This window comes from Setaria italica, chromosome III, assembly GCF_000263155.2.
Source record: "Setaria italica strain Yugu1 chromosome III, Setaria_italica_v2.0, whole genome shotgun sequence".
Lineage (NCBI taxonomy): Eukaryota > Viridiplantae > Streptophyta > Magnoliopsida > Poales > Poaceae > Setaria > Setaria italica.
This window is the reverse complement of record NC_028452.1, coordinates 3,123,046-3,147,789: the sequence shown is the minus strand read 5'-3', so window position 1 is coordinate 3,147,789 and position 24,744 is coordinate 3,123,046. Positions and strand designations below refer to the sequence as shown.

The 24,744-nt window shown below is 46.9% G+C and overlaps 4 protein-coding genes and 2 long non-coding RNA genes across 7 annotated transcripts; 2 read left to right on the top strand and 4 right to left on the bottom strand.

Annotated features, from left to right (window-relative positions):
• Window positions 1-353: 353 nt before the first annotated feature.
• LOC101754036 (bZIP transcription factor 53) lies at window positions 354-1,622 on the bottom strand. Its single transcript, XM_004960327.3, has one exon. It carries the CDS (start codon window positions 1,097-1,099, stop codon window positions 662-664), a length of 438 nt encoding a protein of 145 aa, XP_004960384.1. The 5' UTR covers window positions 1,100-1,622; the 3' UTR covers window positions 354-661.
• A 6,078-nt stretch (window positions 1,623-7,700) lies between these two features.
• On the bottom strand, window positions 7,701-8,409 carry LOC111256660. 2 transcript variants are annotated; one of them, XR_002676823.1, is made up of 2 exons: window positions 8,086-8,409; window positions 7,701-8,020 (listed from the first exon to the last, which is right to left on the bottom strand). It is a non-coding gene; the product is annotated as an uncharacterized LOC111256660 (long non-coding RNA). The 2 variants fall into 2 exon arrangements; XR_002676824.1 differs by having other exon boundaries at window positions 7,701-8,017.
• A 219-nt stretch (window positions 8,410-8,628) lies between these two features.
• Window positions 8,629-11,220, top strand: LOC101772668 (endoglucanase 14-like). The gene is given in 6 exon segments (XM_014804832.1): window positions 8,629-8,680; window positions 9,362-9,564; window positions 9,691-10,104; window positions 10,210-10,296; window positions 10,365-10,517; window positions 10,624-11,220. Coding segments are annotated over 6 exon segments (1,506 nt in total).
• Window positions 11,221-12,009: 789 nt separating this feature from the next.
• Window positions 12,010-14,138, bottom strand: LOC101753618 (acetylornithine aminotransferase, mitochondrial). The gene is made up of 3 exons (XM_004960326.4): window positions 13,638-14,138; window positions 13,069-13,503; window positions 12,010-12,731 (listed from the first exon to the last, which is right to left on the bottom strand). Exons 1-3 carry the CDS (start codon window positions 14,076-14,078, stop codon window positions 12,195-12,197), a joined length of 1,413 nt encoding a protein of 470 aa, XP_004960383.1. The 5' UTR covers window positions 14,079-14,138; the 3' UTR covers window positions 12,010-12,194.
• Window positions 14,139-15,389: 1,251 nt separating this feature from the next.
• LOC101753211 (glutamate--cysteine ligase A, chloroplastic) lies at window positions 15,390-20,352 on the bottom strand. Its single transcript, XM_004960325.4, has 16 exons — window positions 20,041-20,352; window positions 19,677-19,955; window positions 19,193-19,343; window positions 18,776-18,883; window positions 18,271-18,363; window positions 17,853-17,936; window positions 17,616-17,684; window positions 17,472-17,542; window positions 17,322-17,390; window positions 17,101-17,194; window positions 16,889-16,978; window positions 16,723-16,803; window positions 16,470-16,562; window positions 16,190-16,270; window positions 16,007-16,076; window positions 15,390-15,891 (listed from the first exon to the last, which is right to left on the bottom strand). Exons 2-16 carry the CDS (start codon window positions 19,928-19,930, stop codon window positions 15,803-15,805), a joined length of 1,497 nt encoding a protein of 498 aa, XP_004960382.1. The 5' UTR covers window positions 19,931-19,955; window positions 20,041-20,352; the 3' UTR covers window positions 15,390-15,802.
• LOC111256796 lies at window positions 16,117-16,563 on the top strand. The gene is made up of 2 exons (XR_002677039.1): window positions 16,117-16,266; window positions 16,466-16,563. It is a non-coding gene; the product is annotated as an uncharacterized LOC111256796 (long non-coding RNA).
• Window positions 20,353-24,744: the final 4,392 nt, after the last annotated feature.

Here is a 24,744-nt window from a genome sequence, read left to right as displayed (position 1 = left end):
ACCCTGTGAGTAAGAGCCTTTGTTCTCGAAGGAACGGGGAGTAAAAGTGACCGGCATAATCGTCTCGAACTTTCGATGGAGAGACCAGGGTACCTGGTATGGGATCCATGAAAATGTGATTCCAATCATCTCAATTTCTTCCCCTAAACACTCGAACAGCAAGATACAACCATTTTTACATCTGTTCTAAAGCCAAAAGTCACAACGACAGCCATTTGCATCTCTCGTTCTCCCCATCTTACCGAGTCATGGGGTAATGCTTAGCCTCACTTGAAATCCATCTGTACACACAAGCAGCTCACAGATTGGATTCACCATCATACCATTCAATAACACAGATAAATCAGCATAAATATATTACAATCACACAGATATTCATTTGAAATTCATAATGTTCATTTGAAATTCATCAGGACATTACAACAATCACAAGCCATTGGAGCACATTGCTACAAATTGCAATCACAAGTTCAGATCCACAAACTGATTATTACTAATTGTCTAGATTAATATAACACAGCAAACCATGATTAAGAACATAAGCAGCCAAGCTGCAGAGACACAACCACAAACTAGTACATGAGCTTAGCAGTAGTAATCATAGCAGTAGGTGACCATGGCAATCCCACGGCCATGTCTTGGTAGTCGAGGCAGCCGGCTCTCAGAACTGGAAGGCGTCGGCGGCGATGGGCTGCATCGGGAAAGGGGGCTGCCATGGGCGGAGCAGCGGGTCGGGGATCTCCGGGATGTCCACGGGGGCGCCGGCCATCTGGAGCACCTCCAGGACGCCGCCCAGCGACTCCAGCCGCCCGGCCAGCTCGCCGTGGCGTGCGCGCAGCACGGCGTTCTCGCCGTCCACCTTGCTGAGCTCGCGGTCGAAGGTCGCGATGCGGGTCTGCACCTGCGCGTTCTCGGCCTGGAGGCGGGCCACCTCGGCGACCAGCTCCTCCAGCCGCTGCTGCTTCCGCGCGCGGGACCGGCGCGCGGACTCCCTGTTGGACAGCATCCGCTTGCGCTTGCGCTCGTCGGCGGCGAACCCGCCGCCGGCGCTGCCGCTGTCGGTGTTGCTGTCAGGGCTCGGGCTACGGCGCGACGACATTGTCGGATGATTGCTCTTCTTCTTGGACAGACTCAGCTCAAAGGAGGGACTTTTTTTGGAAGGAAGGGGCGGGAAAAAAATCAAAGATTCAAGAAACTAAGGGAGATCTAACAACCTAGAGAACGGAAGAGATGCTGGCGTTCTTGAGGGGGGCGATGCGTTCATGAGAAGACGTAGAACCAGTACAGGAAGGCGACGGAGAAGGAGTGGGAACGGCGGATGCGGAGGACGTGCAGCTTCATCGGAGGACGACGGACGTTAGAGAAACTGGTGGGTATACATGGGGGCGGCGGCAGGGTTCCCCGGATCTACAAAGGAGGGAGCGGCCAACTAGAATTCGAAAAACCTAAGGGGGCTGTCTGCAAGAGTTTCTTCAGGGAGGAGGAGACGACTCTGAAGGAGAAGAAACTACGAGGACCTGAGTGAAAGAAAAGAAAGGGAGCAGGGACTTAGCTCAAAGAGAAGAAGGCCTGGGCGACCGGGGGCTCTATTGCTTATGGCACCAGAAAGCTTGCGGAAATGGGGAAGGTTTAGAATGGCTTCCGGAAGGTCTATTTATAGTTGGAGAGAAGGGTATTTTCGGGACTTGAGGATGGGGAAGGTGGACGGCATCACGGCATATTCCGGGTGCCAGCCTGTCGCAGGCGTTAAACCTACCCTACCGTCAAGTTTATCTACCGCTTTTGCAGCTTGATACCTGATGGTGTTGGAATTTGCTATTCTGGCCATGGGCAACTTTTGAGCCCAGTTTCCTTACCGGTTAAGTCTTTTCCATTTAGTCTAGGTGTGTTGTTATTAACCTGAACAAAGAATTCTATAAAAAATGGATCGAGTTGTTATCTTTCGTATAAGATATGAATATGAGTTGTCCATTTAATGAAGTACGAAAAATTGCCGCGTGCTTAGTTAAGATTCTAGCTTAATTATATCTTAAAAATGATAATGTGCCCAACAAGCATAGAAGAGCAATAATAATAATAAAGGAAAGTGATAGATGATTCTCAGCAAAATTTGAATTCTCTATATTAACTCTGACTAATCAATTACGGTGAGCATGTATGTATTCGTGAAGGTGTAAAAGTATAGAAAACATATCTTTTGAACGAAGATCTTCATTAGAAAATATTACTTGGAAAATACTTATGGTCATTTAAACTCCTCTTTCGGAACATGATTATAAAAAATTCTTAAAGTACTATTCTTGTTTCTGTTCTTTTCTAAAGCAAGTAAGCTGTTGTACCTTTTCTTTTTTTTCCTCGAGTGGCCTACTCTGTAACTGCACATATCTTCTCTTCTTAATGAAAAACGTGCTATGCACGTCTAAAAATGTTCGCTTAATTTCTCAAAAACAACTTCACTAAAGACACCATTTCCGAAAATAAATGATACTCTATGTAAAAGAATAATGCAAACACCTTCTAGACCTAGATAGAAATTACACGTTCGTGAAGGATGAAACGAGAAAAGACATGCGAGGCGGGCCCCGCTGACCAAACGACGCGGACAGGGTGACGGTGACCACTCCAAGCCAAGTGCACACCCGGGCACCAAGCTGGTCCAGGTGATTAAATTTCTCCCAAAAGTGCCGCTTTTTTATACCGAATTTGCCCACCATATACATGTTTCGAATGCAAAGCCATGTCTATCCACACCACCGCACCGGGAAGAAGCCGGTAGGAAGACGCCCGCCCTCCCTAGAAAACAAAATCATGAAGCCGTGTCGCACCTGCCATCCACTGATTAATTAAAATCTATTTGATTTGCCCACTGATACTTACTGGCACAAGCAAAGGGCTCTTCTTCTTGTCATTTGACCAAACTAACCTCCTCCTCTCCTACCGTTGGTTGGTGGAATTTTGGGGACAAATATGAGATAATGTTATTTTGACTGGCTGGACAATGCCATCTTCTTGATCTCTAGGAGGATATTGTCATCTTTGGATCCATCCTTAAACTATCTTCTGATTTGTTCTTGTTACCATAATACCAGGTCGGTGTGTCTGTCCCCTTGGTATTGCCCTTGTTGCAAGGACAGAAATGGAACCTTCCTTGCAAATTACTCTACAGATAATTTTAAGATTTTATTTGCTGTCGTTTTAGGCGAAGGATGCTTCTTCTCATAGTCACACGGCATTGGGATTAATGATAAGATCTAACCTTTTTCTCTCGGGTCACATCTTGCTAGAATTCGACAACAGCACCTAGAAAATTTGCAGAACTATATTAGTATTTCGTAGATATTTAGGTGGCGCGTGTGCTCGATAGTTTAAAGTTTGACCAGGTACACTATTTTCATGTCACATGCTATTTACCATAGTGGAATATCTTTGTTATGACCGAAAAGAAAAATAAAAGATTAACACCTTGACAACGAAAAAAGTGTTGATCTTTCCTGCATAACAGTACTTTGTAAATGGCTGTTTTACTTTTACCATGCCAAACACAACCTGCCAACCTTAGTAGTCACTACATGGATATGGAATCATGGAGAATCCCACAGGTTGTCATTAGCTGTGTCCATGGTTTTGTGCCCATGGTTGGTCTGGTCACAGTCACGGATCTACCGTATCATCAGCTGCTGCTGCTGCAGTAGCATAACGTGGGCTGATCGACGCGCGGGTCCCCCGGCAAAGTCAGCAGAAACAGCCGTCGGGTTGTGCAAGCTGGTACCGCGTCCACCGACGGGTGACGCGGCCCGGGGCGCCGGTATTGGACGACACGACACGGCGGATGGACCCTCACCGCCGCGACCCAAACAGCGAGCGCCCGCACCGCACCAACGGACGGACCACACTAGAAAGCTCGTGCCACCCTGCGCCATCATAGTAGTATCCACCCCACTTTTCTACTGTTTTCTTTTCTTTTCTTTTCTTTTCTCTGCATACTTTCTAGGCTATAACCTGAAAGTCTCTGACATGCACAACGCCCTCTCACATGTACCTTTTCTTTTTTCTAGCCTAGGCTTTTCTTTCTAGGAGGAAAAAAAAGGCTTTTCTGTTTCATTATTCAAAACCGCATTCAAACATTTGTTTTTTGTTCAGCTATGCACCTCTCGAATTGCCGATTCAACTATTTTTTTTCAAGGAACAAGTGGAAGAGCACAAGCTTCGGCCTTAAGGCACCATCGTCCATATGGCCCTTACCTGTTTATATCTATGCATTCCATGCTCTTCTATCTCAAAATATAACTACGTTTATATTTTTTTTCAAAAGCAAATCTTTTCAACTTTAACGGTGAATAGAGAAATAATTATAGGAACTAATAACATAAAAATAATATTAGTAGATTTATTGTGAAACCAACTATTATAATATATAATATTTTTTATTTGAAATAAATTATTTTTATAGATATTGTTGGTCAAAGTTAAAAAGATTTGACTTTTGAAAAGCTAAACATAGCTATATTTTGGGAGGGGGGAGCAGTAACAATACCTATTTCTTCTTTTTTTTCACAGAGATATGTCCTGATCCTCTAGTCAATTTATTTAATGGCCAAGGGATACGGACGGTCCATCACCTGCCTAAAAGACATAATTTGCATTCCTGCAATTTGGAAATAACACATTATATTCATGATAGAAAAAGATGATCCTCCTATATTTAGTGTGTCTTTCCAAAAAAACATTTTTGTTAGCAACTTAGCAACATGATTTGCATGTGCTCGTTGACTACAATTGTATAACATAACCTAAACTTGACCTACTAGCTTTCCTGCAACTAAAACATGTTAACACACCGCGTGATGCTTCCAATGAGGGTTTGAGTTTCTAGCTTTGGTACTTTCTGAAAGCTAGATAGCATGTGCATGGCTAGAACCCACATCAAACAAACTCCCTTATAAGATTTAAGATGACACATTATTACGAGGATTATTTGTAAAACCAACACGTAACATTAGAAATTAGTTTGCTATAGGACAATCATCAAACCTGGCTTTACAAATTATTATAGGGGATCATTTGGTCAAATGGAATGGAAAGACCTTTTATAAAGATTTTTGGCACGAGAAACGACTTAAAGTTTTAGCCACCCGATTTCTTCAATGGGCGGTTCTGAACTTATGGTCCTTCTTGGCTCTATCATACTTGTAATTTTGTATTTTGTTTAGATAATAAGATCAAGGGAGTGCGCATGGCGATTTTTGTTTTTTTTTGGTAGGTGATACAGTGTAGTTTATGGAAGTGCGCAGCTCACAACTGCGGGTACCTTTTCATTTTCGTAATGTAATCCCACTGACCTAACCTAATCACAACCTGACCCAGCAAATGCAAAGGCCACAGCATGTTACCGGTTGCAAAATTTATTTTAAACTACAAAACAGCTCGCCTATCAACGCCAAGGGAGTCCTTCCAAGACAAAGAAGGGCGCAAATAGCAACAGTTTGTTTGCTTCTCTCTTCTTCTTCTTTTTTTTCCGAAAACAATTCTATTTTATATGTACAACTAGGAGGCTTACATCATCGCTGACGAAAGCCATGGCCTAACCGTGCAGAATAAAGTTTGTGCAATAATGCTTGGGGAGCACGAGAGGGCACTCTGCTTTTGTCTTCACTTTACGGAATGGTTATTTTCGTTGGCTTTCTCCCCATGTAGTGGATTAATCCAGACAAGATTACGTAATGCAAATTAATTAGTGTGCTTTTTTTGCGAAAGAATTAATTAGTGTGCTTGTATGACAAGTTTCACATGGGATTACATATGACTATATAGAGCAAATGTAAACAAATAAGAAGGGTTTCTGGACTCCATGGCCCTTAGTTATTTGCTTTCACGACGGACTGCACCCTCCCTAAATTTTTTTTCACCCTCCCTGTGGGATGCGAATCAAATGACATGCTAAAAATTTGAGGAGTTGTGTTTCAAAAAAAAAAATGTACGACAAGGCACCAAACGTGTTTACAGTGGCTCTTTAATTTGGACGTGCCTCATTTTTTATGGCAGCTCTTAAATTTTCTTAGGCAAAAGAAAAAACATCTTGATTATTCAACAGGGAAAAAATAGTTTTATAAGAAAGATGCCTGTCGTTAGTTTGGGACAAGCTAATTTATTCAGAAATATCTCATTTGATTGTCCTAAACGTCATATATTTAAAAACGGAGGGGCATGTAATTTATCCGGTAAAATAGGACTAACGCAAAATCAAAATCTGATCTGAACGTATTGAAGGGGCTAAACGAAGAGAGTATCTGTACATTTAATTTAAATTTAGTGGTTCAAAAATGTAACTTACACATAGGTGACATGTAAATCATCTTTGAAAGTAACCAAGCAGCAAATTCTGCAAAGCACTATGAGAGAGAGCGCGCGCGCTAGCCACAATCAATTAGGTCATTGGTCTTTATAAAAAAAGGGGTCATTTGTGGCCCACTGCGGCCCAAATTGTAGCCCACTAAAATACACCGCCAAGTTTCAATGTGGACTAATCCGCCGTGGCAGACAATCAAAATTTTCACAAAATTGTATTAAGGTCCTTTGGCAGGGTTCCCTCATCTGCTTCACCACGGGCTTGAGCGAAGCCCCTACCAAAGGGTCTAAAACAAAACAGCTCCACCAAATAAGCCCCGCAATACATGCTCTCTGGAGCAGATTGGTCGAGTGATGAAAGGATCTCGAATGTCGACTAGAGTGGGGTGAATAGTCGAATTTGAAAATTTTTACATAACTTTGAACAAGTTTATAAGCAACTTCCTGAGTTTCCGGAGAATGTTCCGAAAATTTTGCAACTTGCGAAATTTCCGAAGAAATCTGCGGATTCGCCGAAGAATAATGTGAGTGAACTACAACCCTAAGAAATGCTTGTCCAAAAGTAAATTGGCAAATATAGGTTAAGTGATAGGGTATTCTACGTCTCAGGGACAAGATAGAACTGCAAGCAACCTTCTAGAAAATTAGATCGAGCACAAACCCTAAAAATATATTTTATGCTTGAATATGAACGAAATGAAGAACAACAATCACAAGAGACACAAGAATTTGTTTACCGGAGTTCAGCTCCATACTTGAAGCCTACGTCTCCGTTGAGAAACCCACAAAGGGTGGACTTTTCTCACCTAAGCTATTTTCCTCTAGCGACCACAAAAATCGAGTTAGAGTCACTTACTCAATCTTTGAGGTAATACAAACTTCCCGTAGGTAGCCATAACCTTGGATACTCCTCGGGCAACACCTAGCCGGCTAGGAGCTTGAAGCTCAAAGAGCAACAAACACGAAATCACCGGCTTGACGAAAAACAAGGTTCTCAAGAAATGGGAAATCAGCTCACTAGTACACTCTCTTGCCCTTCCCTTGAATTCCTCCTTAAATCCCCACCAAATCTCACCAAGAATGCCAAAGGGGAGTAAAGATGAGAACTTGAATGCTTTTCTGAAGCTCAGCACGAAGTTAGGTTAAGAGAGTAACTATGGGAGAGGGTGAGGGGGTATTTATACCCTTCACCCTGAAACTAACCGCGAAACTAGCCGTTGGGACATTAAGTTACGGAGTTTTCCGATGCTTTCTCCGAAAACTCCAAAATACTCTGGAATACTCCGAAGCTCTCATATCATCACCATTCTAAGTATCCCCAAGTAAAATGCCGATGCAAAGGTATCTCTCATAGGTTGATTAGGTCATCTTGAGCACCTTTTTCAATGTAAAGACCAAATATTATGTATCCCTCTTAATAGTGCGGCATTTCTATACTCAAATTCAAAAAAAATAAATTTAGCCTTCAAGGTATGCCTCATATTCATTCATTTTCTTTTCGAGAGTCATCCACAAGTGCTATATGTCCACCAATCATTTTAAACCTGCATTTGAAAGTTCATTAGATACTTAAGCTTGTATCATTAATTCAATAAACTTACTTAGGGCTCAAGATACTCTTCAAGCGGGAGAAAGAAACTAGCTCCCCGCAGCTCCTCCCCCTTCCCCATGCCTGCTGTTACCGATTGCCCATCAACTTTGAAGATCACAGCTGAAATTGCATCCAAAATCGTGTTGTACCTGGAGGTTAAAGGCTTGCCGACGACTGAGGCCAGCTGCACCTTCCACGGCTAGAGCGGGCACGCCGCCCGCCACAGCTGACCTGCCGGCGCGAGCACGCCAGCTGCCATCAATTCCTTAGCCGCAGCCATGCGTGCTTGGGTAGGGGAGCAACGGTAGGAGCGTGCAGCACAGCATGAGGAAGTGGCACAGCGAAGCGGAGCAGCAGAAGCAGTGCATGAGCAGTAGCATGGGGAAGCAGCATGGCGAGGCTGGGACGGAGGGGCGGCGGCTTGCGGGAAAGAGGATGAAGACCGACCAAAGCAGATAGATGGGAGCCAGAGAAGAGAACGGGTAAGGGAGAATAAAGAAAGAAAGAAAGAAAAGTATAAGGAAAAAGAAGGAAAAAAAAGAGAGAGTCCTTTTCCACTTATTTTTCAATTTCAAATAAAGTTAAATTATTCATTCAAACAATCCACACAGCCAAGGCCATATAGGACATTTGACCTCTCACATCCATTCCAACAAATACAGGAGAAGTTGTTTTGCCAGATATTTTTCAGAATGGCTTCAACTCTACCAGAGAAGCTGATTCACCACAGGAACCACAACCGGAGTAGTTTCAGCCACAGCCACAGCCCTACCAAACGAGCCCTAATTGAAGCAGCGCAGAGAAATAAAAGGAATTGAATCCTCGTTCAATCCAAATCCACTACAGTATCTCCGAGAGGCAATTTCGGTTACATTCTCTCCCTGGCTCCAAGATCAAAATCACATCCTTTGCTAGCATAGCATCTCGTGTCATTCTCAATCCTATATCTCTATTTTGATTCCCAAAATTTAAAAAGGATGTCCTTACTCTATCCCAAACGATCAATGTCGAATCACCTTGCCTCCAACATTCACTCCTTTCCTCTTGTTCAAGCCGATTGACCATGCAGATGGTGAAACTGTAGTCTGTAGCTAGTGTAGTACATCACTCGCTCGTTTCTCCCACGTTATTCGCCGAGCAAATTCAGGGTATTTCCGGCGCAGGCATCCTATTTGAACGCCACGAAATCATCTGATTTTCCAAAAATGCATTTACGCTGGATTCAAATGTGTGCATGCGTTCTTTCTATTCCTTTGAGGCCGGCCGGTTCCACTGTGTTCATCCGCCTATAAATACCCGTAGCAAGAACAAGAGAGATTCAAGCAATTGAACTTCACCGCTGCACGAGTACTGCTAGCAGATTTGATTTGGAGAGATCGATCGATCAGAGGCACTTCAAGTTTGTGTGAGAGAGATGATGGGTAGCATGGTGCGGCTTCTTGCTGCTGTTGGGCTGGCGGTTTTGCTTGGGCTGCGCGATCTCCTCCTGCGCGGGCCAGCCCGACTACCGCGCCGCGCTGGCCAACTCGCTGCTCTACTTCGAGGGGCAGCGCTCCGGCAAGCTGCCGCCGGACCAGCGCGTCCAGTGGCGCGGCGACTCCGCGCTCGCCGACGGCCGCGACCACGGCGTAAGCACTGCCGTTACACACTTATTATACTTGCAAGCACGACATTAATTTCATCACCTCCCTGACATGGATTATATATATACTTATATATCTGTGTGCGTGCATGATTGCGACGCGATCGAGCAGGTGGATCTCACTGGCGGCTACTACGACTCCGGCGACAACGTCAAGTTCGGCCCCCCGATGGCGTTCACCGTGACGATGCTGACGTGGGGCGTCGTCGAGTACGCGCGGCCGCTCGCGGCGGCGGGGGAGCTCCGGAACGCGCTGGCCGCCGTCCGCTGGGCCGCGGACTACCTGGCCCGGGCGCACGCCGCCGCGGAGACCCTCTACGTGCAGGTCGGCGACGGCGACTCCGACCACTCGTGCTGGCAGCGCCCCGAGGACATGGACACGCCGCGGACGGCATACAGCGTCGACGCCTCCCGCCCGGGATCTGACGTCGCAGCCGAGACGGCCGCCGCGCTCGCCGCGGCCGCCGTCGCGTTCCGGCGGCTCGACAGCGGATACAGCGCGATGCTCCTCGGGCACGCCGAGCAGGTACGACAAGAACGTGCGCCCATGCATGCATGCGTACTACAATACAAGTCTACGACACGTTGCAAACTAATGTTCCGTTCCATGGTCGCCGTTGTGTGCATGCAGCTGTTCCGTTTCGCCAAGAACCGCCGTGGCCTCTACCACAAAAGCGTGCCGGGGGCTGCAAAATTCTATCCTAGCAGCGGCGACGAGGTATACTGCCATTTACTTTACTTCTTCAATGGCATGAATGTTTCTTTTTGGGATCACAAATGGTGCAGGACGAGCTGATCTGGGCTGCAGTCTGGCTCTTCGTCGCCACCGGTGGTGCAGACTACAAGGCCTTCATCCTCGGCGACGGCAACAGCGGCGGAGTGCAGTCAGCGCTGTCATGGTACAACAAGTTCCTCGGCGCTCAGGCACTGGTCGCAAAGGCGAGCGAGCATCTAGCCATGCTAGATTTAACTAGCTATGTACACCCTGCAGCACTTGACAGTGACAAAGAGAGAAATAATTTACAATGGCTGTTCATGTTTGCAGCTTATCCTCGACGGGAAGCTGCCCGACGCCGGCAACCCGGCGGCGATGAAGCGCAGCCTGGAGCAGTTCCTCTGCAACGTGGCGCAGCACGGCGGCGGCGCCAAGCTCAGCCCCGGCGGCATGCTCTGGACGCAGCCCTGGAACAACCTGCAGTTCGTGACGTCGGCGGCGTTCGTCGCCGCCGCGCACGCCGACCACCTGGCGGGAGCCTCGCTCCGGTGCGGCGGCTGGGCGGCTCTGCCGCCGCCGCAGCTCCTCTCGTTCGCGCGGTCGCAGGCGGACTACATCCTCGGCGCCAACCCGGGGCAGATGAGCTACATGGTCGGGTTCGGGGCGAGGTTCCCGGAGCGGGTGCGCCACCGCGGCGCGTCGGTGCCGTCCATCAAGTCCAGCCCCGGCAAGATCACCTGCAAGGGCGGGTTCGACTACTTCAGCAGGAGCACGCCCAACCCCAACGTGCTCGTCGGCGCCATCGTCGGAGGGCCCGACGGGAACGACCAGTACAGCGACTCCCGGGAGAACTTCTAGCAGGCCGAGCCGTCCACCGTCACCGTCGCGCCCATCGTCGGAGTGCTTGCGAGGCTTCTGCACAACTGAGACGTGCTCCCACTTTAGTCAGGAGTGTTGTGCATGCCAAGTGAAACCATTCATTTATTACTCTCAGAAGTCAGAACACCATTCATCATCTTGTAAATTGAAAACGATGACATCCATTCCAATAAAATCACTGCTTATTGCTCTCACAGAGAGCATCACATCCAAACGTGTTGGCCAGATTACAAAATTCGGGAGACTAAAATTCAATCCTTAATAATTACATATATGATTGCAAATTCCGGTGACATGGTATGGCAAGTTTAATTTCCGGGGTTTTTCTACCGCCCATCTGTGCATCTCCACAAAATCCCCTCAATCCTCAGTTCTTTCCTAAACCGCATGCAAGAGCAGGAAGATAGAAACTGAAGGAGCTTAGAGCAACTCCACTGGATTCTCTAAACAGCCCCCTATCTTAAGTTTAGAGGGCTAAGTAAAAAAAAGCACTCCAGCAGGCCCTCCCCTCTCTACCCTCCATTCTTGAGGGGTCTCTAGGGATATTGCTGGAGTTGAAGATATTTTTATAGCCCTTGAAAAGATAGAAAAAACCTTATTTGGTGAGCTATTACTAGAGTTGCTCTGGGGCTACACTGCCATCGTACAGTAGGTTTAATGTTGATGCTGATGGAATTAGAAACTGCTAGGCCAAATTATTGTGCAAAGCGGAGTTGTTACTTTTTGTTGTACTCTTAATGCACAACTGAGACATGCTCCACCCTTAACCGGGAGTTGTGCTAACTGCTAAGAGAAATCCAACATAAGATGTCGATTACTTCTCTTACTCTCAGAACATCTTGTAAATTGACATGACAACCAATAAATCACTTACTCTCAGAAAGATGGGTGAAAATGGGTCCAACATGAAATTATTCGATTCCCAAATTTGGAACTAGCTTCCAATGCGGACCTATAACATACACTATCTGAACCTCCCAAAAGGGAGGATCATTCTACAATTGATAAGGCATGTGGTTACATTAAGAAGATGCAGCATCAAGCGCCGGTAGACAGTCCCTTATAACATCGGCGGCTTGCTCCAGCTCCTTCTCTGAGATGATGAGTGGCGGCACGAGCCTCACAACATTGCCTTTCCCAGCTGTCAGCACTATGACACCGGCATCAAGGCATGCATCGACCAGAGGACCAGCCGGTACATCTAGCTCGATGCCGACAATGAGGCCAACACCGCGGACCTCCTTTACATGTGGGTTTCCGCTCAGCTTGGTGCGGAGAAGCTGCTTGAAGTTCTCTCCTTTCTTGGACACCTCAGCCAAGAAACCAGGTTTCTGGATTTTGTCCAATACTGTTAGTGCAGTCTTGCAGACAAGAGGGCCACCACCGAATGTTGTACCATGGTCGCCGTAGTTTATGGCTGCAGCAACCTTTTCCTTGACCAAGACAGCGCCGATCGGGAGACCATTCGCTAGTGGCTTTGCTAAGGTCATAATGTCCGGTGCTACTCCATATGCCTCATGTGCCCAGAGGTAACCTGTGCGCCCCAAACCACATTGCACCTGTTTTTCAAAACCATAAAGCAACATTAGATTAGATGTTTTCAACTTCACAGATAGATGCAACTTGGCAGGCATGGAACACTATCACGATGTACTGAATGACAATCTGAATTCAGAAGAGAGAATGATGTTATTTCAGATAAGAACAGAAATGCAAACTCTCATGTCCCTGTTCAGTCCTATGGCAATTCTATTTGTTCATGACCCAAAGCTATAATCTTTTATTCTTTCATAACAAATTGTATATAGTTCTTAAATCAAATATAGTTCAGTCCTATGGCAATTCCTTTAAATGAATAGAACAGAGAGTAGCAATGGCAGAGCACAGCGTATATACCTCATCAAAGACCAAGAGAGCTCCAGCCTCGTCACATGCCTCCCGCAGCCCCTGCAAGAACTCCTGGGTCGCACTATGAATGCCACCCTCACCCTGCACGGGCTCCACGAACACAGCGGCGAGCCTGCCGGACTGTATCACCTTCTTGGCCTCCTGCAGGTTGCCGTACTCCACGAAGGTCCCGCCAGGCATGACGGGCGCGAACGGTTCCCGGTACTGCGACTTGCTGGTGAGCGCGACCGAGCCCATGGTCCGGCCATGGAAGCAGTTGGTGAAGGCCAGGAACTCGGATGGCGGATCGTCGCTGTCGGGGTGCGCGACCCGCTGGAACTTGCGGGAGAACTTGATGGCCGCCTCGTTGGCCTCCGTGCCGGAGTTGGCGAAGAAGGCGCGGTCCGCGAAGGAGGACTCCACGAGCCGCTTGGCGAGCGCAACCTGCGCAACACAGAGCGGAATAACACGGTCAGCGGGCGCCTAAAGGAGGAGAGAAGCGACGCCAGGCCGGCGGGGGCAATGCGTCGAACACGTCGCGGGCGGAGGAGGAGGAGGAGAGGGCATGGGGGAAGCACCTGCGCCCTGGTGTAGTAGACGTTGCTGACGTGGATGAGGGTGCCGCTCTGCTGCCCGATGGTGGCGGTCACTTCCGGCTCGCCGTGGCCGAGCGAGGTGACGGCGATGCCGGCGGCCATGTCGAGGTACTCGCGGCCGTCGAGGTCGTAGACCTTGCAGCCGCGGCCGGCCTCGAGGACGACGCGGGAGCGGTTGTAGGTGCCCACGAGGTACCGCGCCTCGTCCTCCATCACGGCCAGGCTCGCCGCCGTGAGCTCCCGCCGCGCCGCCCCGGCCCCCGCGGTCGGGGGCGGCGGCGGCGCCTCCGCCGCGAGGCAGGCCGAGACGCGGGCGCGGCGGGACGACGGCCGGGCGATCCGCGATCCCGCGCCAGGGACGCGGGAGGACGCCGGCTTGGCGGCGACGGGCGCGACGGCGAGGAAGGACTGGAGCGAGTTCATGGCGGAGGATTGGAGTTGGACTGGGGGCGTGGGGACGGGGGGGAGTGTTTCCTTGCGTGGGGATTTTAATACCGGGGGGATTGCCTTTTGGGAGCGGGAGTTTCCAAGATATCCGTGCGATTGTGTGTGGGCGGCTGGTGCTCCGGATCAAGCGTATGTGGGGCCCGCGTGGAAGTGAGACGGAGAGGGGGGAGTAGGTGCGTGTGCGCGGTTGGTAGCGCACATAGCCGTGGCGTGCGTGCAGCCGTCTCGGGTCAGCTGGTCAGATGTCTGAGGACAAGCACGTTTCAAACTCTGGCTTCGTTCTCGCTAACTAGTGCTCTTTGACTACTTAATCTTAGGAGCTGTTTGGCAATAGGATGTTAAAACACCCATCACATGGGATGTTTGGATGCTAATTAGGAGTATTAAATATAGGTTAATTACAAAACTAATTGCACAAATGGAATGTAATTCGCGAGATGAATTTATTAAGCCTAATTAGTCCATGATTTGATAATGTGGTGCTACAGTAACCATTTGCTAATGATGGATTAATTAGACTTAATAGATTCGTCTCGCGAATTAGCACAGGGTTCTGCAATTAGTTTTATAATTAGCTCATATTTAATTCTCCTAATTAGCATATGAACATCTGATATGACACTGTTAAAATTTAGCACCTCATATTCAAATACCCCTTCTACGTGTTGGAGTGACAGCAAGACCACGAGAAAACATAAGCACGATCCGCACGCTCTCTTTCCTCCGGAACGGCGAGCTCATCCACGGCGCGATGTCACCCTGACTTCTCTCCTCTCGTTTCTGACGGCTCCCCTTTACCGGATTAGTCGCAGCCATCTAAACCCACCTTTGACTGTTTCGCTGCCGACTGCCGTTAGCTTAACTCACCTTGCCCTGAGTCTTCCATGATCTCAGTTTTTCTAATTGGCACCGAATTTTCATAATCACTGTACCCCTTGATTTCCATTGCCTAATTGCCCAAGCCGTTGCTTTGTATTCCCTCGGCCCCAAGATATAGCTACATTTAGGTTTTTTAAAGTCAAACTTTTTTAAACTCTGGCCAACAATCTCTCTAGAAATAATTTATTTCAGATAAAAAAGATTATATATTATAATAGTTGCAACAATAAATCTACTAACATTTTTATATTATTAGTTTTTATAGTTACTTCACTATTCGTAGTCAAAATTAAAAAAAAATAAACGTATTACATTGTTCTCCTCTCCAAGTAGTGCACGGAGACAGACAATGACGCACGGATCTTAGAGCAAAGATGGTTAGGCATCAGGCGTATCGAAAACCGACGATTCAGAATCCACAGATCAAACCATCAGTTTATTCATCGTCGATGCAATTATCATGTAGTAAACCCGGCACAAACATCCCAGCAATCAAGGAAGAAACAAACTGTTGCCATCGTGCAGAGGATGGGCTTGTTATTTTTCGTACAACATTTTGACCTCAGAGCAAAAGGGCCGGTACAAACAGTGGTTTGTTCCATCTCACTGGAGACTGGGGGTGAAGTCAAAACATAGTGGTCGCTCGCGAAATTATTTGTGGCCACAGCGCCGGGTCAGTTGGCGGTTTTCCCCCGTCAACGAGTCACAAAGCTGAGCCTGAGCTGAGACTTACAGTTCCAGGCGTTGAATGGATCAAGACGAGATTGTGTATCAAAATCACAGAGCGCATCTACAAGCTCTGTCCAGCGATCGTCAAGTCATCAGTATAGCAAGTGCTGGAAAACATGGTCCACGTTGCGTTGCCACTTGGTCTCGTATAGATTCAGAAGCCTCTCGGCAGGTGTCACTCCTGTCGACAATTTAGAGTTAGCAACTGACTGAGGGGAGGAGAGCCATGGCAAAACACTGTTGTCTCAGACAATTGAATCAGGAAGTGAAGACGGTGAATAGCATTGGTACGTTACCTGTGCTCACCACTTGCTCAACCTCTCTCAAGAAACCAACCTCCTTGTACCCTCTTCTTTCTAATCCATTCTGCGTTTGGACAGCATGAGCATTATTTACAAACAGCAGTTCTATGGACTTGGCCTTTCTTCAAAAGAAACAAGAATAAAGCAAATGAAGTAGTAGCACAGTGATGCACTAACCTTAGCCAATGTTAGAACTTCTTCAGCTAAATGTCTTACATATCCATCACGAAATGGTGTCTTAAAACCAGTCACCGGTACCTGATCAAATATACCACTATAAGACAAACAAAATTTGCTAAAGTTTATTCTTATCTACTACTACACAATCTCTGATCACAAAATTACAATAAACTCTATTGGACTGTTGGAATTGTGAGGCAAAAAACAAATTATAATTTCATATAAAGAATATTTTCTATCAAATGGAAGGACAGAGGGCACAATTATCTTAAGGTACCTTCCGTCTTAGCATCTCTCGTTCCTCCTTTGTCCAATCAAAAGTCATGTCCAAAATGCTTTGTAATGATTCCTCATCGTATAACAGCCCAACCTGCAGATAAGTATAAGGTGGAAATCTGATTCAAAACTTCTAGCAAAAAAAAAAACTAAAATAAAGTAAGAATGTTTAGTAGAAATTCATATGAATCACTGGCCATCAGAGATAGTGTGTAGAAATATAAAACAAAGACGAAGGGAAACAGATCACACACCCAAAATGCAGGCAAAGCACACAATCTCCTCCACGGGCCACCATCAGCACCTCTCATCTCAAGGTATCTCTTTAACCTAACCTGCAAGCAGATACAAAGGGCAGAGTTAGTACGATAAACTAGCAATGACAGATATGCAATCATGTAAAGGGATAAAAGAGTAAACCTCGGGAAAAATTGTTGTTAGATGGTTCTCCCAATCATTAAGAGTAGGCAACTCCCCAGGAACTTGTGGAAGCTTTCCTTGCATAAAATCCTGCAGATAATACATGTCGAATGAGATTTTATGAATCAAAACCAAACGCTGTGTCTTGCAAAAAGAAAACTTTAACAATACAGAACTACAGAAGTAAAAGGATATCAGAGACAGAAAGAGACCCGAAATGACATTCCGGTGCAGTCAATATACTTCTTATTTCGATACACAAAATACATTGGGACATCCAATGCATAATCCACATATTGCTCAAATCTGCTCCCAAACAGAAACTATAGTTAGTATCATTTCAATGGAAAATATCTTTGAGTGAAATCAGGCTATCATTCAAATCATTGGCACTCAAGACGGTGAAGAGGGAGGAGTTCACAGGAATGCTAACCCAAATGAGTCATCAAAAACAAAAGGGAGCATTCCTGCACGGTTGTTATCAGTATCTGTCCAGATATGGCTGCAGGTAATGGTAACTATGTTAACAACTACAGATAATGAAAAAAGTTATGTATGTTGTGAAGGGCTATCATGTAAATACCTCCTTAAGCTGAGAAATCCATTTGGCTTTCCTTCTTTAAAGGGAGAATTGGCAAATATCGCTGTTGCAATCTGTTAAATGAACAAGCCAAGATGATTTGAGAACAGCAAATAAATGATCACGGAAGATAATAAAAATACCCACAGGCTGCAAGGCGAGGCCAGCACGAAATTTCCTTATCATATCCTGTTCTGAACTGAAGTCAAGATTAACCTGGAAACAGCAGAGTAGACTTCAGTCAAGATCATAATGCAAATCAGTTAAGTTCTTTAGTGAATCAACTTATGTCATAACTTTCAAGACTCTCTGAAATGAGCTCAAATAGAAGGTAATGTTATTGTGAAAATGGCACCCCATGCATAGAAATAAAAATACGCTCACCTGCACAGTACATGTCCGAAACATCATATCATGGCCAAGAGTACCAACTTTAGGCATGTAATTCCTCATTATTTCGTATCTTCCCTACAAAGCAATAACTGATTTTGTCAGATTTTATCGGAGAAACGTAACAGTTCAACTATGTTACCTTTAACATGGCCACTTTATCAGTCATTTTTTCTAAGTGCTCGACGAATGTGATGGATAACCAGCAAGTTCATATTGTTGTGTCAAGCAATGGGAGATGTATCAAAAGACAGCATTTCTAGTGATACAATCTTCTTTGTTTAAGTATCAAAGACTGCTATGGACGAAAATCAAAACAAGTATGTTGGGTCGAAGTGACCATTAGTAGACAGTCCAGGAACAAAGCAAAGTTCAAAACATTTAGTTTTACAAGATCAAAGGACAGAATTACCTTTGGCATTATTGGTATATCACTCAGTGCCCATTTTGGCTGAAAGCCAAGTCCAAGAAATCCTATTCCCATTTCCTCTCCAACTGCTTTGACCTACAAGAAGATGCAAATTTTTTAGTTCTATCCTGATTGCACAGAAACGCATAAATCTATTGCCAAAGCAGTAACATGAAACATATGAAACATTTTGTTCATATTCCAAAGAGACCCTAGTCTGCTTGGTACCCCCCAAAAAAAGTGCCCATCTGGGTACCGATTTTCTTACAAAGACAAACAGAGAAACTCCAACAAGATGCTCAAGTTGAAGGCATAGTTCTCCATAGAATTATCGTGGTAGCCAGGCAGGGATATAAATAAGCATTTGGCTTGCAGTATGAGTTTGGGATTGGATCATCTTCTGGCAAAAGAATGATCAGGCATATTCACAAGTAAAAACCGCACAAGCTAACAGATCATAAATTCTGTAAGACTATACAAGGAATGCTATGTCGGTAAGAGAATTTACCTGATAAAGATGTGAATTGACCTCAGCGCAAGTCTGATGTAATGTTTCAAGGGGAGCACCACTAAGTTCAAATTGGCCACCAGGTTCTAGAGAGATGCTTTGCTTTCCCTGCATCCATACAAATAAGTCCAGTTACAAAGATATGCTAAAGTCATTGGAAAAACCTTCATTACCCTTCTGTTTGGAAGTGGCATCTAAAGTATGGGTCGGGCTGACCCATTGAAATGAATGGGCATTTTCCTTTTTTTTTCTCGAACACGCAAGAGAGTTGTGTATCAGTATATTAAGAAGAAAACGGTTTCTAGGAAAAACCCAGGATACACAAAGGACATTTTCCTTTTTCATCCAATTTCAGTTGTTGGGGGATGGTATGTAAATGCGCATTCATACAAAAGGAAAAGAGCAATGCAACAGTACCTGCTTCAGGCCGATAACATTGTTTTCTTCCATTATCTTGTCCCAAGAAAATCTCTCAGCGAGCCCATTCAGTATGTCACGAATCTGATTGTAGTTTATAGGGCGTAATGTGTCAACTTCAAAACCAAACTTCTCATGCTCCGTTCCAATTCTGTAAAAAAAAAAGACATACATTCACTTAGGGGATAAACTGAATAATCAGCTGCAATATGTTAGAAAAAAAACACTGGCAGCTTATACCACAATAAATTGCCAATGGGCAAAAAAAATTGAATGCAGCTACCAGATAAAATGATGGCCAAGTGATCACATTCACGAATGCATTGTACTACAGAATACACTAGTACAGCAGACTTAACACTACAAGGCACTAGTCCCATTCATCACATCTACCAACCAACCAAAAACAACGCCTCCACGTGAAACATTCCAATATTCCATCACTAGGAAAGTAACAAAAAGGAGCATATCGAAGCTTTCTCACCTCCAATTCTCCTTGGGCTTGCACCCGGAGGCCAGGTACGCGACGAGGTCATCCTTGGTGAGGGGCTCCGTCATCTGCACGGCCTCCTCCGTCGGCGGGCTCGCCGCCACGGCCCCGCCGCGCCTCCTCCCTCTCCTGGCGGCGGCCGCCGGGAGCCCGACCGCCGCGAACCCCGTCGGGCGCCCCCGCCTCCTCCCCGCGGCCGCGCCGTCCGGCGACACCCGCGCGACCGCCAGCCGCGACGCCACCGCCATCGAATCGAACGGCCAGCCAACCAACCTGCCAAAATTCACCCTCCCCCAGAGGGAAAAGTCAGCGGGAATCGCGCAACCCGGGCGCCAGCCACCGAACTCAACCCGCTCACCTCGCCCGCTCGGGTGGTCGGTCACTCGGGGCCCCTGAGGCTAGGCTGTAGGCTAGGGTTCGTCGTCGCCGCCCGCTGCCGCCGGCTGCGGCTTCCGGCTTCCGCTACGAGAGCCGAGGAGTAAGAAGAGACGGAGGGAGGGGGAGGGAAAAGAGGCAGCGTGCGGGTCGCTTATAAAGCGGTGAGGTGGGGCCCGGCCGTCAGGGAGACGCCGCGTCCGCGTCAGCACGCGGCGGCCTTGAAGTGCGCGCGGCCCCCATCGATCCGCGGGTGCGGCATCGTCAATTCGGCAGCAGCGAGGAGGGGGCGGCGGGCGGGCGAGCGACGGAGCGAGAGGGGGCTGAGGTGAGGTCTGACGTGTCGGTGTCGCTGCCCGCTGATTTGGAGCGGCCATTACTTCCAAGTAAAGGCGATTTTCTTTGTTAAGTGGTGGGACCGACGCCCCTAATGATTCTGCTGTTTCCCAATTCTAAATTCGACAAAAGACGATGATTCTAGTGCAGCTTTGCTACTTCACTGACTGGATCACTGATGACGAAGACGATGATGAGATGGTGCCGGGCTGAGATCCTCTGCGGCGGCAACACAATGGCAAGATCATCCGAGTCTCCGAAAATGAACCGAAGATTGCAAAAATCGTGTGCCGCTCATGGCATAAAGATGGCGAATACAACTAATCCTAACAAAAGCAGAGCTCATCCCAGACGTCGGATGCAGCGTCTGCAAAGCTGGGAGCAGACGCAACTCGACCTTCTGGATTCGATTGGAGTTTGCATTGGCGTGGCTTTTGGGGGTCGAGCTGCAGGCAGGCGCGAGGTCGACGGGGACGACCGAGACCGTGCGCGGGATCTCCTGCGGTCGCTGCCGCGGCGATACTGCGGCGGCGGCAACGAGCCCCGTCCGTCCGTCGTTGCTGCGCCGGCACGCAACTTGACCCCCTCGATTCCGATCTAGATTCGGCGTCTCCCTCCCTAGCGGGGATGCTTGTGCTGCGACCTTACGGCAGTCTAGAGGAAGGATTCGCGTTGCAATGGCAACACAACGCATGCGGAAATGCTCCGGGGAAATCAGGTACAGTTGGTACCAGCAAACCTTTCCATTAGCTCGACCTTTTCCAGCAGTTTGAGCTTGCATGGTGAGCGGTGAGAGAGTGAACCTCGTGCATTTTCATAGCCAGGTTCAGCGTCGCCTCTCTGCTCGAGCGAAGAATAACAGTACAAGCATGCACATGATGAGCATCAGATGGGAGGGAGCATGTGGGCTTTACAGTAGTGCCAGTGCCTACTAGTGTGCTTATTGATCCCTGGACCGCAGAACAATGATAAACAATGGGGGTGAACGCGTTTTGCAGGTGTTCTTTTTTTTTTTGAACATTTCAGGTGTTCTTCTTCGGTTGCAGGTAGAGTGCAGGAGCGGATTCTGTGCCGCGTAGACTAACGTAACGGATGTAGGTAGCTAGAACCCCTTGTATTTGACCAGGATGGAAGTAGTATGTATACGACATCTATGTCAGTATTTGAAGAAAATACATAATTGCTACGGAGTATGCTGTCTCCAGGTAACTGGTTACCTGCATTCCGTGTTCTTCATCTCCATGAAAATTTCGACCTGCCTGCTCCATCCCCAGTGAGATGCAGCTCCATTGAATCATTGCCTGCATTAATCCTAATCCATGTAGATGTGGTGTTAGGCGGTTTTCGTCTCGCCCTTGGAATCATCGTGTGATCTGCTTTTTCCAGTATACTAATTGAAACGGAAAATTGCAGCTATGAAGTGAGCTGATCACTGGACCGCGTTTGGGTATGGTTCTCTCTTACAAGTGGTCAATGTGCGTTTGGGCTTAGTTTGCTGATAGCCTGGTCCAGTTTTTAGTTTTTTTTAGGGCAAGCCCAGTTTTTAGTTGTGTTGTCGCCAGAAAAAAGATAGTACTGGGCTGATTCTTATTGGGCCACTATACGACAAATGGTCCTTTCCGAAGTTTTCATGAACCCATAAACAACATCCGGGATAGCTAGCTAAGCAGAAGCACCTCCCTCCCTGAAAAAACAAGAAGCACCTACCCTAATCTTATTCGAAATATCTCCTGTCAGGTTAAAGTGACATCGTGGACCTAATCAAACTACTACTAAAAAGCGACCATTATTAAACAGCAGATTAGCCCCACCACCAACTAAGCACACAGCTAACTGCTAGCGCGCGTGAGAACAAAACAAACACGTCCGCCACTACTACTTGCTTAATTAGCAATGACTTAGGGATGCTTGACAGCACTCTACCTCATAAAAAACCAACTCCACTCTACCAGCTCCACACTTTCCCACTCCACTCCACCAACTTAAAAAAATATGAAGTTGTTGTACATATTTAGCATATTGTAGTGCTCTAGCTCCAGAAACATGAGAATTTGGTGGGAATGTTCTATTTTACCCATGATGGATGGCTGGTTGTGTTTTAAGCATTCTGGTTAAAATACCGACAAAGTATTTTACATGAATTTATCAAGATTTTACACCAGCAGAATTATTTATAAATATAAGAACATGTCACTATGGTGATAATTTCATTTAGGTATCATGGTATGGTTTTTGGACAATAAAACTTGACAACAGATCCAACAAATTTGGTTTCACATTTTTATCATTTTTCTACAATTTACTATGCATTTGAGAAGATTTAGTCCAGATTTATCTTAATCAAATTCATAACCAAAAAATCCGGGAAAATCGTTTGCTACCCAGATTCATCGAGCGCACAACCAAAACAGTCATGGACGGCTAGGCCCGTGGTCAACATGACCAAGGCCAGGTCATGGCCGGCGGTGAGGTTTCCAGTGAGGGGGCCATGCCCCTACTCTATGTGGCTGGAAGATGGCTGGAGATCGTCGGCAACGAGCGGCGGCGCACAGACCCGATAGCGGCGGCTTTCGTGCCAAACACCGGCGACTACGACGACGGAGGAAGGAAGAGAACAAGGGCTGTAGCAACTAGGGCTCACCGGGGTTCCGTTTTGCCAGACGTTGGTGGAAGAGGTGGCCGGGATAGAGGGTTTCACCAGCGTCGCCCGAGCTCGGGACCGGCGGCAATGGCGGGCGGGGATTTTTCAATCCCCGGCCGATGGAGCCATGGCCGGCGACTATGGGTGGTGGAGGTGGTATAGGAGAGTGGGAGCTAGGTTTTGCTGGCGGCTATTTTGTGACCGAAGTTGGGAGGGATTTAGCCAGTGGTGAATTGCTCGCTAGCTCTGTTTTCTTGGTTTCGCGTCGTGCTCTAGCCCGGTGGGGGCGACGCGGGTCCGGTGGGCGGGGGCATCATGGCAGCAGCGGCGCAGCTTCGACCGGCAGGAGGGCGCGGCCCCAGTCGGTGGAGGCAGCGAGGTCCGACGAGCAGGGGCCGCGCGGTCGATGCGGGCAGGAGCAGAGAGGTTTGGTGAGTAGGGGCGATGTGGCCATGGCTGAAGGGGGGCGAGGGCGGCACGGTCCAGCGCATCGCCGGCGGGTGAGGGTAGCGTGGCTCCGGCGAGCGACGGCGGCGTGGGTATCACAGCTCCGTCGGGCGAGGGTTAGCGGCCAGAGGGAGGAAACGAAGACCATGAGTGGAAAGGAAAAATTAGAAACGTACGGGTATGTTGTGTAACAAATGGTAAAGATGGGTAAATAACCCTAACTCCACGAGTAAGTCTAAAACCGATATTTTTGGAGCACCCCTTGAGGTACTCTAAGAAAAATGTGGATCTGACCCCTAGCTCCACGTTTTTTGTGAAGCTGGAGTTAGTTGAGCTAGACGTGTTTGACTGTGAGTTTTTAAAGTTGGTGGAGTGAAACTAATTTTTCTAAAGTGGAATGCTGCCAAACACCCTTTCCACCAAGGTATAAGATACGCCTGTCCTGTTAATCTTTATTAACCAGAGATTCACCGCCACCTACCCTGATCCCCCGGCGTTAATAATGCGCCGAATGCAACAGGAATGCCAAATTAATCCTCATGTCTCGCTTGTTCATCATGTTTTAGCAAGACCTCGGGTAATGGTGACGCGCGTCCTTTTCATTCCCATCAGCCTCTATCTGCGACCTTGCTAGAACATGAAGAACAATCGCAATCGCTCCAGCGTAAAGAAACGATCTTGCTAATTATTGTGCACGACTTTATTCTACTGCAATTTTCGACCAGAAATTTAAGCCCACTAGAACATTGACGTGATTTGCATGGTGGTAATCTGATTAATAATCTAAAAAATATACTAGCTTATATATCGAAATATTTACATATTATGAATTTTTTTTCATAATGAATATAATAGTGCCAATAATCTTATGTTGTCAATCCACGAGGAGGGAGCTTGAAGGCTTGAAATTAATTTTGAAACTCTGAATGTTAGATATAAGCTCGTTTGGTTCTGCCTCGAAAGTACTTTCAAGAAACTCTAAACTTGTTAGATTCGTTTGCGGTAACTTATTATTAGATTTTACAAATCTATTATAGCTGAAATAGTTGTTAGAATTGCACTTGAAGATCTGTAAAAATAACAAACAATCACGTGCTTCTTTTTTCTAGAGCGAGTAGTCTAACTACCACGAACTTTTACTTTTGCACAGGAAACACGCGCCATACATAGGGGGTGTTTGGGAGGGGGTGCTAAAATTTTAATACCCCCCATTTTAGTCACTTTTAGGCCTCTCCCTCCTCCCAAACACTTAAGGGCCTGTTT